Raw genomic sequence first — 13,810 nt, forward strand, 5'->3', positions numbered from 1 at the left:
ACATGAGGGAGCAGCAAGAAGGAATGAAGTTGTGAGGTAAGCAACGGAGTGAATGGACCATGAGGACAGTAGGTTGAGTGAATAAGCCAGAAATGAAAAGGCAAACATTATAATGCCTCATTAATATGAACTAATAATAATGTGCAAATTCTGAGAATTGAATCTGGGAGCATGAGTTATCAGGGGAAGGCTTATGTAAAGGTTCCTAGATTGCAAACTCTTACAGCAGTCCCATCTATTCATGAGTTGTAACAATTATTTCTAAATTTTGAGATTCTGAGCTGTTTGTGTGTGACGTGGTTGGTCCCTGGAGCTTCGGGTATCTGTGTAGCACCTGGGACTCAGAGCCAGAGTTCGGCAGCTGTGAGTGTTGGCATTGCCCCACGAATCAACTGTTAAAGAGACTGAAAAGGAGATCAGACTTTGACTGGAGATATGAATGAAATGGACTTGACTGAGTTTGGGGTAGATCAGACTAAAGGATAGAGGATGGTATTAACTGTGTTTTAAAACTGTGGCTTCTGTGTAGGACCAAAGGAAGAGATGCTTATTTGGTGCAAAATCTATATTTTCTGTAGCATACCATATAATTTAACTTGTATGATTTATTTACTTAAATACCATAATTACAAGGAACCTTGATGAGGGAGTGAGATCTTGTTAGTTTGTACAGGTTAGCATGAAGCCCCGATACAACCCAGAGTAATCTGTGCAGAGAATAAAAAGGATTTGCAAAGCCTCCTTGAGGGACTGGGGAAAAATGTGGAAATATTAAACTTCCCCAGTTGGGGAATTCCTGATGTTCTCGTAAGCATAGGGGTCTGTCAGCTTGGTGTACCGAGACCGTGACCTTGGGGCTTGCCCTTATGACGCTTGTTACTACAAAGGACAGGCTAAGCCTATTCATAATTGTGCCTATGAGTCACCCCCAGAGAAACTCTTTTGTGCTCAGATGTGGTCTGTTTAAGCCAACTCTGCAGGTAAACTCACTGCCCTCCCCCCTATGTGGAACATGACTCACAGGGGTATAAATCTCCCTGGCAACGTGGGACGTGACTCCTGGGAATGAACCCGGACCCTGCATCGTGTGATTGAGAAAGCATTCTGGGCCAAAAGGAGAAAGAGAAATAAAACAAAATAAAGTTTCAATGGCTGAGAGATTTCAAATGGAGTCAAGAGGTAATTCTGGATGTAACTCTTACGCATTATATGGATATCTCTTTTTTTAGTTTATTAGAATAGTTAGAAGGAAATATCTGACACTTTTGAACTGCAATCCAGTATCCCTGATTCTTGAAGGTGAGCATGTAACTATATAGCTTATATGGTCTGACTGTGTGATTGTGAAAACCTTATGCCTCACACTCCCTTTACCCAGTGCATGGACAAATGAGTAGAAAAATGGGGACAAAAAGTAAATGAATAATATGGGGGAGAAGGGATATGGGATGGTTTGGGTGTTCTTTTTACTTTTTATTCTTATTTTTATTTTTTGGAGTAATGAAAATGTTCAAAAATTAATTGTGGTGATGAATGCACAACTACATGATGATACTGTGAACAATTTTTTTACACTTTGGATGATTGTATGGTATGTGAATACATGTCAATTAAAAAAAAAAAGACCTAGTAATAGGAGGTAGCTTCCTAGACCTTATATCCAAAGTACAACAACAAACACATAGATAGATAAATGGGAATTTCTCAAAATCAAAAGCTTCTGTGCCTCAAAAGACTTTTCAAAATGGTGAAGCAGCAGCCAACTCAATGGGAAAAAATTTTTGGAAACCATGTATCAGATAAGAGACTGATATCCTGCATATATAAAGATCAACTCAACAATAGTAAAACAGCCCAATTATAAAATGGCAAAAGGTATGAAAAGGCATTTTTCCGAAGAGGAAATACAAACAGCTAAAAAACACATGAAAAAATGTTCATTTTCTAGCTAATAGGGAAATGCAAATCAAAACCACAAAGAGATACCATCCCACACCATTAAGAATGGCTACCATTAAACAAATCAGAAACAACAAATGCTGGAGAGGATGTGGGAAAAATTGGAATTCTTATTCACTGCTGGTGGGAATGCATAATGGTACAGTGCTGTGATAAAGACAGTTTGGCAGTTTCTCAGAAAACCAGATATCAAATTACCCTATGATCTGCAAATCCACTTCTTGGTGGAATTCTATACCCAGAAGATCTGAAAGCAGTGACACAAACAGATATTTGTACACTGATGTTCATAGTGGCATTGTTCACAATTGCTAAGAGATGGAAACAATCCAAGTATCTTTCAACAGACAAGTGGATAAAGGAAATGTGGTACATACATATGATGGAACACTATGCAACAGTAAGAAGGAACAAGGTCCTGAAACATGGCAACATGGATGAACCTTGAAGATATAATGCTGAGTGAAAAAAGTCAGACACAAAAGGAGAGATACTGTATGTTACCACTCCTATGAACTCTCTGAATAAAGTAAAATCAATGCCTTATAATGTAGAATATTGGGGACCTAGCACAGACAGAAGCTAACAGAGGGGGAATGATAATCTAATATGTTCAAATAGGTTTATGAGGGTGAATTTGAAGGTACAGGAATGGATAGGGGTGATGATTGTTTGCTAATGCGATTACAAGTATCAGAGATATATTGAAGGCAAACAAGATTGGAACAGGTTGCTTAAAGGCATAAACCTCACAGATCAGCACTACAAATATATATAGGTGCTTGTATGATATACTTCTAAGGTATGACACTAGTATAGAGTTGACAACAGAATGGTATATGGAAAAAATCTACCTATTGCATACTAGAGACTACAATTAATAGGGATACCTTACTAGTACCACACAAATACTAGGGACAAATAATTAAAGGCTGAAAAGAACTATGGGGTGTTTGGGGTCATGAAAACTGTTTACAATGGAGAGTGATGAGGATTGTACAACTAAGTGAAGATAATGTCAGATATGGATGGATGATCATGGATATACCATATTCTATGTGAACTTAGGAACCCCCTACTTTATAAGTCAAGCCCTTGATCTTGAGGCTTGTTCTTGTGAAAGTTATGGTTGTAAAGGGGAGGCTAAACTCACCTGTAATTACGCATAGGAGTCACCTCCAGAAAACCTCTTTTGTTGCTCAAATGTGAACTTTCTTTCTCTAAGCCTAACTCGGCAAATAAATTCATCATCCTTCCCTAGACATGGGACAGGACCCCCCCAGGTGAATGAGTCTCCTTGGTGACATGGGACACAGATTCCAGAAAAGAATCTGACCCTGGCATCGAGGGGTTGAGAATGCCTTTTTGAGCAAAAGAAGGAAAAGAAAAGCAACCAAATAAGGTTTCAGTGGCTAAGAGAATTCAAACAGAGTCGAGAGGCTGTCATGGAGGTTACTCCTATGCAAACTTCAGCTAGATATGTCAAATGGCCACAGTATGATAAGCCCAAGTCAATAGTAGTCCTGAAAACCCTAAAGAATACCTGGTTCCCCATCTGAAACTCTATAAAAGTTTCACTCACTAAGTTATTCCTCAGAAACTTAAATCCTCCAGAGAACTCCTATGCCAGCTAAGTCCCCAAACCCAGAGGCAACAGCCTCTTCAAGAACATCAACCCTCCTTTTCCCATAATATTGACACCCCTTTTCAACATGAACAGGTTAGGGTGATCACTGCCTAGACATCCCTGAAGATTGGGAAAGTGATTAAACTAGAGGAAGGGTAACAAAGGACAAGATGGAATTTAACAAAGGAATATGAATACTGAATCTCTATATAATTTTCTTTTCCTTACTTGTTAGGGTATTAGAATAGCTAGAAGGAAAGAACTGAAATGGTGGAACTTTGCTCTATAGCTACTTGTTAAATTGTAATTCGAAAGTTATCACCTTTTTGTATATAATTCACAATAAGGAAATAACTGAAACTATGGTACCGTAACTCATAACATTTTTGGAAATTTCCTATGTAATTTCTTGTAAAATCGTACTTTGAAAGTTATTACCTTTTTGCATGTATTTATTTCACAATAAAGAAATAACTGAAATTGTGGAACTGTAACCCATAACATTCTTTGAAATTTGCTCTCTAACTACTTGTTAAATTGCACTTGGATAGTTATCGCTTCTTTGTATATGTTATATTCCTCAATAAAAAATATGATTAAAAAATATATTACACCTACAGATTCACATATTTAAATCATAAATTTAAAAGATTTTGCTTATTTTCATGGCATGGCTTTTCACACTTTAAAAAGAAACACTTTCTCCTATTTTGCTTTACTTTGCTTCACACAAGCTCATGTCTGGCCCTTTAAGGAATAATCTTGGTATGAGAAATGAGGAGGAAACCTGACTCATTAGAACAGGAAGTTCCTATCAAAAGAAATGGAGGCATGCAAAAGATGGGGAATACTGCTAATTTTTGAGCTTGCAAAGTGAAAATATAATATTAACTATAATATACAATTACATATAATAAAAATAATTATATTAATATAAATAACTCTAAAAGGCATATGCAGTCAGAGTTGATGTTGAATATGGAGAAGAGAAGAGACCATTTAGGAGGCAAAGGCAATAATTTGGGAGTAAGGTGGTAAATATCCAGAAAGACTAGTAGAAATGGAAATGGAAAGGGAGAAATGTAAGAGTCCTCTCATTAGGAAGAAAGGCAGATGTAAAATTTTCATGTCAATACAAGTTGTGGGTAGCAAGTTATTTGCGGGGAAAAAAAAAAAACAGTAGGAAGCAAGAGATAAAAATATCATATCTCGTTCAATGGAATTTAAGCCAAAATTAGTTCCATAATCTGAAAGGGAATAGAAATAGTTCATACAGACTGTCTTTACCACCAATTACCTCTGGAGGAGCAAAGGAAAGTTATCATTCATTTACCTGGAAATGTTAATCTTCAATTCCTCCATATGGATGGACATCTGCCTAAGTTGGTCCTTTAGAGCACTGCAATTCTCATCTTTGAGTCTAACTTCTTCTTCTTTGGTTTGAATTGCATCACTGAACTTCCTCTCCCATTTCTTGGCTTCATCTATCACCCTGTCTCGATCATCCTGGAGGGAAGACATACTCTTAGTGAAAGCTGCAAGCTGGGCCACAGCAGTATCCAGATTTTCCTGAAGTTGCTTAACTTCCTTGTCTTTCTTGTTCAAAGTAACTTGGATCTCTCCAAATGTCTCTTCCAAGTGGACTTTTTCTCTTTGCAAAGCATCCAGTTTCTCTTGAATATTATTCTTCTCTTTCAGATGTTTATCTTCTGCCTGCTCCAGTCTTCGTTCAAGATCTTCATCCTTTTGTTTCATTTGGCTTTTAACGAATTCTTTACTTGACTGAAGTTCCTTTTTCAACTTGAGATTGTCTGCTAGGACCCTTGCTGCTTCACTCTGAGTGTCATCTAGCAATACTTTGAAGCTAGCTAACTCTGCTTGTGCCTTCCTGCGGTGTTCTTCTGCTTGAGCCAGATTTTCTTTAGTTATTTCCAAATCTTTTTGGGACTCAGTTTGAACAAATTCTAGAGCCTTAACAGTTCTCTCTAGAGCACTAATTTTCTCTTGATACCTGATGCAGTCTTTCTGCAATTGCTTTACTTCTTGTTGTTTTTCTTTTAACAGCTCCTGAAGTTCCTTTGCATGGCTTTTATTGCCAGGTCCTTTCTGAGCACCCTGTATTTTCTCCAAATATTCCTTTCGTATTTCTGATTCTACCTTAGTTTTTTCCTTGACTAACTGCTGTTTTTCTTCTTCTAATTCACTCATACACTTTTTAAGGTTTTGCATTTCAGATTCCAGTAGCTCATTTTTTATTTGGGCATCTGTAACATCCTGATAATAATTCCCAATGCTTCCATTAAGTTCTGCTAACTGATTCATAAGCCTCTCTTCCAAATCATCTTTTTCTTCTTCTGCTGTCTCCTTTAATTTGGTAACTCTGGAGAGTTCTTCTTGGATCTGCTGATTTAACAGGCTCATTTTATTTACTTCTTCCTTAATTATTTTTAGTTCACCATCCTTTGCTGATATTTGACTAAGCAAGGCATCTCTCTCATTTTCTAAAGTCTGACTAAATTCTTTATCCTTCTGCTTCTCCTCCTCTAATTTAGCAAACCTTTCTTTGAGCTGATCAATCTGCTGTAGGTAGTTATTAATTTCATCATGTAAGGTTACATTCTCACTTATGTCAGGATCTGTCTTGGCACTGTGCTCTGATAGAATGGATTCTGAATATTCAGGACTTGTGCTCTGATTCAGCGAGTCTTGCTCTTTAGCCTCACCTGGCACAGACTGTGCTGCCTCTTTGGTAATATCTGGTTGGTTACTATGTTCCTCAGAGGCCTCTAGGCTAGCTTGTTTGGATACATTATCATCTATCTGACACCTCAAATCTTGAACCTCTTGACTCAGAAAGTCCTTCTCAGCCATTAAACCCTCAAACTCTATAGAAAGGGTTTTATATTCTGCTTTGACCCTTTCTAGTTCCTCCTTCATGTTGGAATTGGAAGAAAGAATTGCTTCCATATGTTCTTTAGACGCACCTCCTGCAGGGTGTACCTCTGCTCTAAGCCGATCATTCTCTTCTTCCAGCTCTAGGATTTTCTGCTGTTTAGATTTAGCAAACTTTCTCATCTTTTCTTTCATTTCCTCCATTTCCTGTTCAGCTTCCTGCAATTGCTTTTCTGCCTCTTTCTTGTTTGCTTCTGTGCTTCTTAACTTGCCATACAGTTCTTGCTTCTCTTGCCTCACAGTTTCTACCACATGCTGAATCCTTTCTGCCTCATTACTAACATTCTCATAGGACTGCAGAAGAATTTCATACTCTTTCTGTAGCTCCTTGTGTTTCTCTTGCCACTCAGTGATTTCTGCAATCTGAGAACATTTCAAAGATTGAACTTCCTTCATTAGGTTTTCCTTGTCTTCACTAAGACCTTCCAGAGCTAGTTTCAAACTTTCACAAGAGCCAATGAGACTTTGATTTTCCAGTAAAGATCTGTCCATTTCTGTAATGAGTTTGTCTCTTTCTTCCTGAAGAAGAGCTAACTTTCCTAAGAATATATCTTTTTCTTTATTTTGAGCAGAAACTTGGCTTTCCACATCTGCAAGAGACTTTGTTAGGTGTTTAATGCTATCTCTGGCCAAAGACAACTCCTCTTGGAGACCTTTGTTTTCTTTCAGTGCCTCTTTTCGGGAAATAAGGGCAGCTTGCAGTTTCCTCTGTATTTGTTGCTTTGCTCTATTTTCTTCTCCAGTTTCATCTGGTTTTTGCTGCATTTCACAAAGTTCCACCTGTAAGTGCTTTATCTTCTCATCATGTTCTTTAGCTTGCATCTCCAGTTGTGTATGTAAAGCTTTAATTAAGTCCTCTTGTTCTATTATCTCTGTCTTCACTTTGGTAAGGGTTTCTTCTTTCTTGCTAAGCTGTACAGAAAGGTGGCTAACTTCTTCTTCCTTCTTGCTTATGTGTCTTTGCAGTTCATCTAGTGCAGGCTGTAATTCTCTGAGATGCTCTAACCGAGCAATTTCTATTTGACTGCTTTCCAATTTCAGCTTCAAGCTTTCTGCATGGGCTTCAGTTTCACAGGATGCTGTCTTCAGACTCTGTATCTCTAACACCTGTTTATTTATCTGCTCTTGTAACTGAAATACTTCTTCCGATTTTTTAGTAAGCTCACTCGTTGCAGAACTAACCTTCAATTCTAACTCCTCTTTCTCAGCCTCTATTTGTTTCAGCTGGGCCTTAATCTGGGCTATAGAAGTATCACTCTGCAGAGCATTTGTATCTCCAGGATCAGATGGCAAGTCTGGGCCCAAGTTGGACTCTGAAATGGGTTGAGGAGGTTCTTGTTCTGTGGCTTTGAATAAAGGTTCTTCTAAACCTTGCATGGGAGAGCCTGATTCCTGCTGGTTAGTGTCTGGTGGGAGTTTTCTGTCTACAGACTCCCTTACTTGAATCTGGAGGTTCCTTAGTTGGTTTCCAATGTTTTCGTTTTCCTTGCTTTGCTTATCAAGCTGTTCTTGCAAGCGATTATAGCAATCTTTCTGTTGCTTTAGCTCCTCCCTAAGATGCCTTTCTTTCTCCTGTGCCTTTTTCAGAATCACCTTGCGTGAGGTCAATGCCTCCTGTAGCTTCTTTTGAAGTTGGTCCTTTTCTTTTTCAAGATCCAGTATCTTTTCTTCCAGTTCTGGTTTCCAGTGTTCTCCACTACCTGCACCAGCCGGACTGATGGCCACTGCTTCTTTTACAGGTGCTGGTGAGTCTCTATCACCTGCATCCTTGTTATCTGTGGTTAACTTCTGGATAATTGCTTGGTTTTCAATGATTTCTGCTTGGAGCAAATCTATCTGGTTTGTCTTATCTTGCAAGTTCTGATTCATCTGTTTGACCATACCCTGTAACTGTTCTTCAGCTGCCACCTTTTCCTCCAAATCCTTTTTTACATGCTCTAGTTCTACCTCTTTTTCAGATATTATCTGTTTTAAAGAAATTTCTATTTCTTGACACTTAGAAGACACACATTTTTCTGAGTCTTTGTTCTCTTTGTTTTCCTCCATTTCACTCTTCTCACTTTCATTAAATGGGATCTCTTTCCTAGGTTGATCTCTCACTTTGGCTAATTCCTCTTCTAATCTACTGACTTTTTGTAAAAGTTCTTTTCTGTTAATAAGAGCTGCCTGGAGCTTTCTCTTTCTCTGTTCACTTTCTTTCTTTAGAAGGTCTAATTCATGCTGAAGGTCTTCTTTACTCATCAGCCCTGCAGGGCTCAACTCGTCATAATTATGTTTAAGGTCAGAAACAACTTTCTTATCTTCTTCTACTTGCTCTTTTTTTGCTTCTTCAGCTCTGGATAATAAATTCAGCTGTTCTTTAAGAGTCTTAATTTCAACCCCAAGAGAAAACTTCTCTTCATTCAGTTGAACCACTTTCTCGGTCATACTAAAGCTGATTTCTGTCACTTGCTGATTCTTCTCCTCAATGGTTTGTTGGAGGGTTTCCACATCTCTCTTTTTCTCTAATAAAAGTTGATCCATTTTTGCTATTTCAAGTTCTTTCTGTGAAAGAGTATGTGAAAGTTCTTCCATCCTATTGGAGATATCCCTCACACGTTCCTTCTCTTCAAGCACTTCACCTTCCTTCTTCTGCAGCTGGCTTTGCAAGCTTCTTATCAGTGTACTCTGTTCAGAAAACTGAAGCTGCACATTATCCAGTTCATTCTGTAAAACTTCAATTTTCACATCTTTAGATTTGGCTTCAATGCTAAGACTGTGGATCTGTTCAGTAAGCAGGTTGTGATGAGTAGTTTGGCCTTCATAGTCAATTCTTCTTTGCCTTTCTGCTTCTGTAAGATTTGCTTCCAGTTGTTGTACCTGAGCCCTCAGTTCTGTTACTATACTAAGTTCCTTTACCTGAGAAAGAAGCTGATCTCTTTCTTCAGACAAAGCAGTGAGTGCATGGCTGGTGTCTTCTGCATTTTTCTTAAACTCCTCAATCACCTGGGCTAGATTGCTTATTTCCTTAGCTTTCTCATCCAAATTTTTCTCATAGATTTCTTCTGCTTTATGAAAGCCTAACTCAAGCTCTGAAATTTGACTTTTCAACCTTTCCAACTCATCCTGCTGACACTGACTGATATCTGGTATAACAAAACGGGATTTATCAACAGCCTCCTGCTTTGTTGATGCCAATTCCGTTCCAGTGCCATTAAAAGATAATTCCTTGGATGTTCTATCTTCATGTTCAGTGCCTGCCTGTTCTTCTTTTTCAATTGCTAGAAAACTGCTCTCTTCATCTGGCATTAAGGGAAAACCTTGCTTTGTATCTTCAGGCAATACTTTCATTTTAACTGGAGTTATACCCTCATTCTCCATCTGTTTCATTTCCTTCTGATCAAGGACTTCAGCATCCTCCCCCTCTGTCCTTTTGCCCTGGAGCTGCAATTTAAGAAATGCAATTTCTTCTTGAGCTTCTTTCATTTCCAATAATAAAACAGATAATTCTTTATGTTTCTGGGAAAATGTGTTTTCCAGGATATCTTGCCCAGTTTCCTCAGTAGAAGAGCTGCATTTGTTGAGCCTGGTACTTTCATCCATGCTGACCTATTAAAAAAAAAAAAAAAAAGAATAAAAAGCCTTTATCGATTGTTTTATAATAAAAAATAGCCTAATTAAAAACTGGTGTTAGGTGCATTTCCAATTTCAGTCCAAACCTCCTTCCTACGATAAAATTGCTAAATACTTTTAAAAGCAATTTTTATTTATTAAATTAGATCTCTAAGAGCATCCTGTCAATCCTGCAATGAGGTAAACCCATGTTCATAACACCTAAGGAAACCTGGAATTCATTTTCTAGATATTCCTTATTTGGAATTTTTTCCTTCGTATTAAAACTCCTATTTATTTTTCCTAAGAATTGCTTAAAAATGAAAAGGGAGGCAGGAAATGAATTAAATCTTTTTTCAATCTGTACCAAGGAAGATGTTATGGGATTCATTTTCCTAAACTCTCCAGCGAAATGAAAAATTCGCAAATACTAGAAAAGATAGCCATTAACAGACAAGTAGATTACCAAACAACTTTTTCTCTCATTATTTTCTGGGGAAACAAAAGCAATGAATCTCACAATGATAAATTTAACTGAGATTTTATTAAATGAATTTGAGGACAATGTACACAAGGAAATCTCCACCTTTGCCCATATCCTCCCCCTCCCCCCCAAAAAAGAAAACCAAAGGAATATCAAATAATGTAATGGCCAAGAATATAAGCCATGCAGCCTGACTGCCTGGGTTCACTTAGCTCTGCCATTTACTAGCAAAAGCTGGCAGTAGTAAGGACTCAATGAATATTAGCTATTAACTTGGTATCATTCTCAACCACTTAGTGAGAAAAAAAATTGATGATTTTACAATTATTCAATATTTTAAAAGTTATTTTAACATTTTTCATAAGCATTATTTTTTTTAAATGCAATTTTATTGAGATATATCCAGACACCATTCAATCTATCCGAAGTATATAATCAATGGCTCACAGTATCTTCACGTAGTTGTGCATTCATCACCATGATTAATTTTAGAACATTTTCATAACTCCAGAAAATAAGCATTATTTTTAATCATTTAAAATTCTTTGCTCTCTGCATTATTCTTTATCATACTAAAATTTCTAGGGATTAAACTGGACACAGTATTCAACACAGTGGAAAAGTTCCCTTTTTAATTTCCATGTGTCACATTCCTATCTATCCATCCATCCAATATACTAAAGAACTGATATAGACAAGACATAATTTCTGCCAGAAGACTTCACTATAACTAAACCCCTTTTTATTCTCTTTCTTATCCTAAGTGTTCCTATTTCCTCTTCCTCTTTGTGTCATGCCATTTCACTTATTCTCTTCTTTCCCTTTAACCATACCCTTTGCTGCTCCCCACAATACCTACAGGGAGTTCCAGTGAATATATTCTTTATGCAAAGAATCCATGTTATCCCATACTGAGAAGGCAGAGAACTAGAGAATTTTGCTCTTTCCGGCCACTCTCATTTCTCTTTCCCTAATACTGGTTTTCCCCTTTTGGCTGAGCATACACTTTCCAGGAAACTTTTTGCTCCCTCTCTCTTACCCCAAGACATTATTCTTTGTCTCCCTTCCTTTTGCAATTTCTGTGCTGGTGTTGTTTGTTGTTTGCTCTTTCTTTTTTTGTACCCTGTTTATTTTTTCTCTCTTCTGGTTCTGTGTTGTTCCTCATTTTCTTACTAGATCTCCTTTCTTATCTGTTATTCTTTTTTGATCTAAGCTATCTTGTTTTCATGAGATACTACTAATGGGTAAATAAAAACATTAAAGTTATGTTTTCACTCTTGATTTTATAATTTATTAGTAATATAATATACAATTTTCAAAATTCAGTCCTCTCTTAACCATTTTGTGAACAAAGCATCAGTGGCCCCATGAAAAGGTACTGAATATAAATAATCAACTGCTTCTGTGAAGGGGCTATACTATTTATCAAGGTTATTTATGGCTCTATCATGACTTACTGATTGGAAGAAGATACCCTTTCACATAACCTAAGTAAACCTGTACAAATTGAGTAGGGGGAGAGTCTAGCTAGTCTCTTCATTGAGAAACTTTTCTGAAATAAGCAAAGAAGTTGAAATAAACCTAGCATGAGAAATGGGCTATCGAATCCCAAGTAAGTGGCTACTGTACTTGATTTGGTTCAGGGCATATGAAGAATTCCAAATATTCAGAAACAAATGAGGGTATATGAGAAATAATAATCATTATGGCTCTTTTAAATTACGTAATGTAATTCTTTGTCAATATTAGAAAATTACAGAAATTTTTAGATTTGAAGCCATTTCCTCTTAATCTAGTTCATATTCTGATTAGTTTAAGAATGCGTCACTTACCTGGCTGACTTCTCTATCTTCCTTTCCAGTTCTAATCTGAGTCTCCAAGAGAGTAATCTGAGAAGATAGTTTTTCTGAAAGTCACAAAATAAATATAATTAGATGATATATGTGGAGTCTGAAAAAACAGAGATGTTAGTGTGTGTGATACTACTGGAAACACATGAAAAATAATCAAAAGGAAAGAAACAGATAAAATAGTCTGGGGGAGATAAAAGGCTTACTTTGCTAAAATAAAGTGGCAAGAGATCAGAAGGTGAGATGTGAGATATAATGGTACTCAATTATGATAACTTATAGAAAACCTTAAGACAAGTGATCCCTGCAGGAAAAAGTAAAGAGATGGAACTCATATAACCTTAAGACATAATAAGCTATGTGTAAAGGACAGAGATAATTTGTAAAACTTCAAGATAAACATCATATATAAGGTCTCAAAGAAATGCTTTGAGAGGTTCAATAATGAGCTGAGTTTGCAGTATTATTTACTAGCAATGGTGGAAACAGTCTAGTAAAGTTGCAAAATTCCCAGTTTAGAGCTAAGTGGAACACTGTAAAATGAATAAGTTGGAAATATTACCTTCAGATTTTAAGAAATAGTACAAACTTTACTTGGTATTCACTCTCACTCCTACAAGTACAGTTACTTAATCCATGATGAATTAGGTCAATAAAGCATTATTAACAATATGCTACTAAATCTATAAGGTCCTTGTATAGCGGTGATAAATGGAAGTATGCCTCCATTCCTACTAAATGCTCACACACAGTCCAACAGAATAAAATGCTACGTTCCATTCAACCCAACAAAACTTTATTCAGCAGCCACTATGTGCCAAGTACTGTATCATACAAGTTCTTGGTGAGGCAAAGATGAATAAAAAGAATGATCCCTTCCCTTATTGTCTACCTTTGTAGAGCTTTTAGCGTAGTAAGAAAGACAAAACATATAATCAGGTAGCTTTAATACAATATTAGAGGTACAGCATGAACAAAAACCAAAATGGTCCCTACCTTTAAACCTTTATTTATACCTTCACCCTGAGGGAAGTTCCCAGCTATACAGGGTGAGTAAAGCTCCTACAGAAAAGCTATAGGTCTTTCTGGTTGGAGAATGAGCAAACAGAATTTGGGATAAACTCAGCTTCAGGAATGTGAGGGGAAAAATCATAGAGAGGAAAAAAAGTATCAGAGATGGGAAGCCTCAAATTCTATGTATACATCACTCCAAATCTCAAACTGAACAATGTACCATTTTTAGGGCAGACTTGAAACAGTATAGCTAATTTAACTGAGTTCTGAGTAGCTTCCCACCATAAGTCAGGCATAAAAAGGCATTTAACCCAGTTTTTGGGTATCGGGATC

General features: G+C 37.0%; 1 protein-coding gene across 1 annotated transcript in view; it reads right to left on the reverse strand.

The window, feature by feature from the left end:
* GOLGB1 (golgin B1) overlaps nucleotides 1–13,810 on the reverse strand; it is an 82,258-nt gene that overhangs the window by 43,871 nt on the left and 24,577 nt on the right. Inside the window, exons 4-5 of the mRNA XM_037836520.1 lie at nucleotides 12,446–12,519; nucleotides 4,920–10,126 (exon numbers count right to left, since the gene is read on the reverse strand). Of these exons, the coding sequence (XP_037692448.1) occupies nucleotides 4,920–10,126; nucleotides 12,446–12,519 (5,281 nt within the window). The remainder of the gene's footprint in view (nucleotides 1–4,919; nucleotides 10,127–12,445; nucleotides 12,520–13,810) is intronic.

The sequence above is a fragment of the Choloepus didactylus genome, chromosome 1 (genome assembly GCF_015220235.1).
Source record: "Choloepus didactylus isolate mChoDid1 chromosome 1, mChoDid1.pri, whole genome shotgun sequence".
NCBI lineage: Eukaryota > Metazoa > Chordata > Mammalia > Pilosa > Megalonychidae > Choloepus > Choloepus didactylus.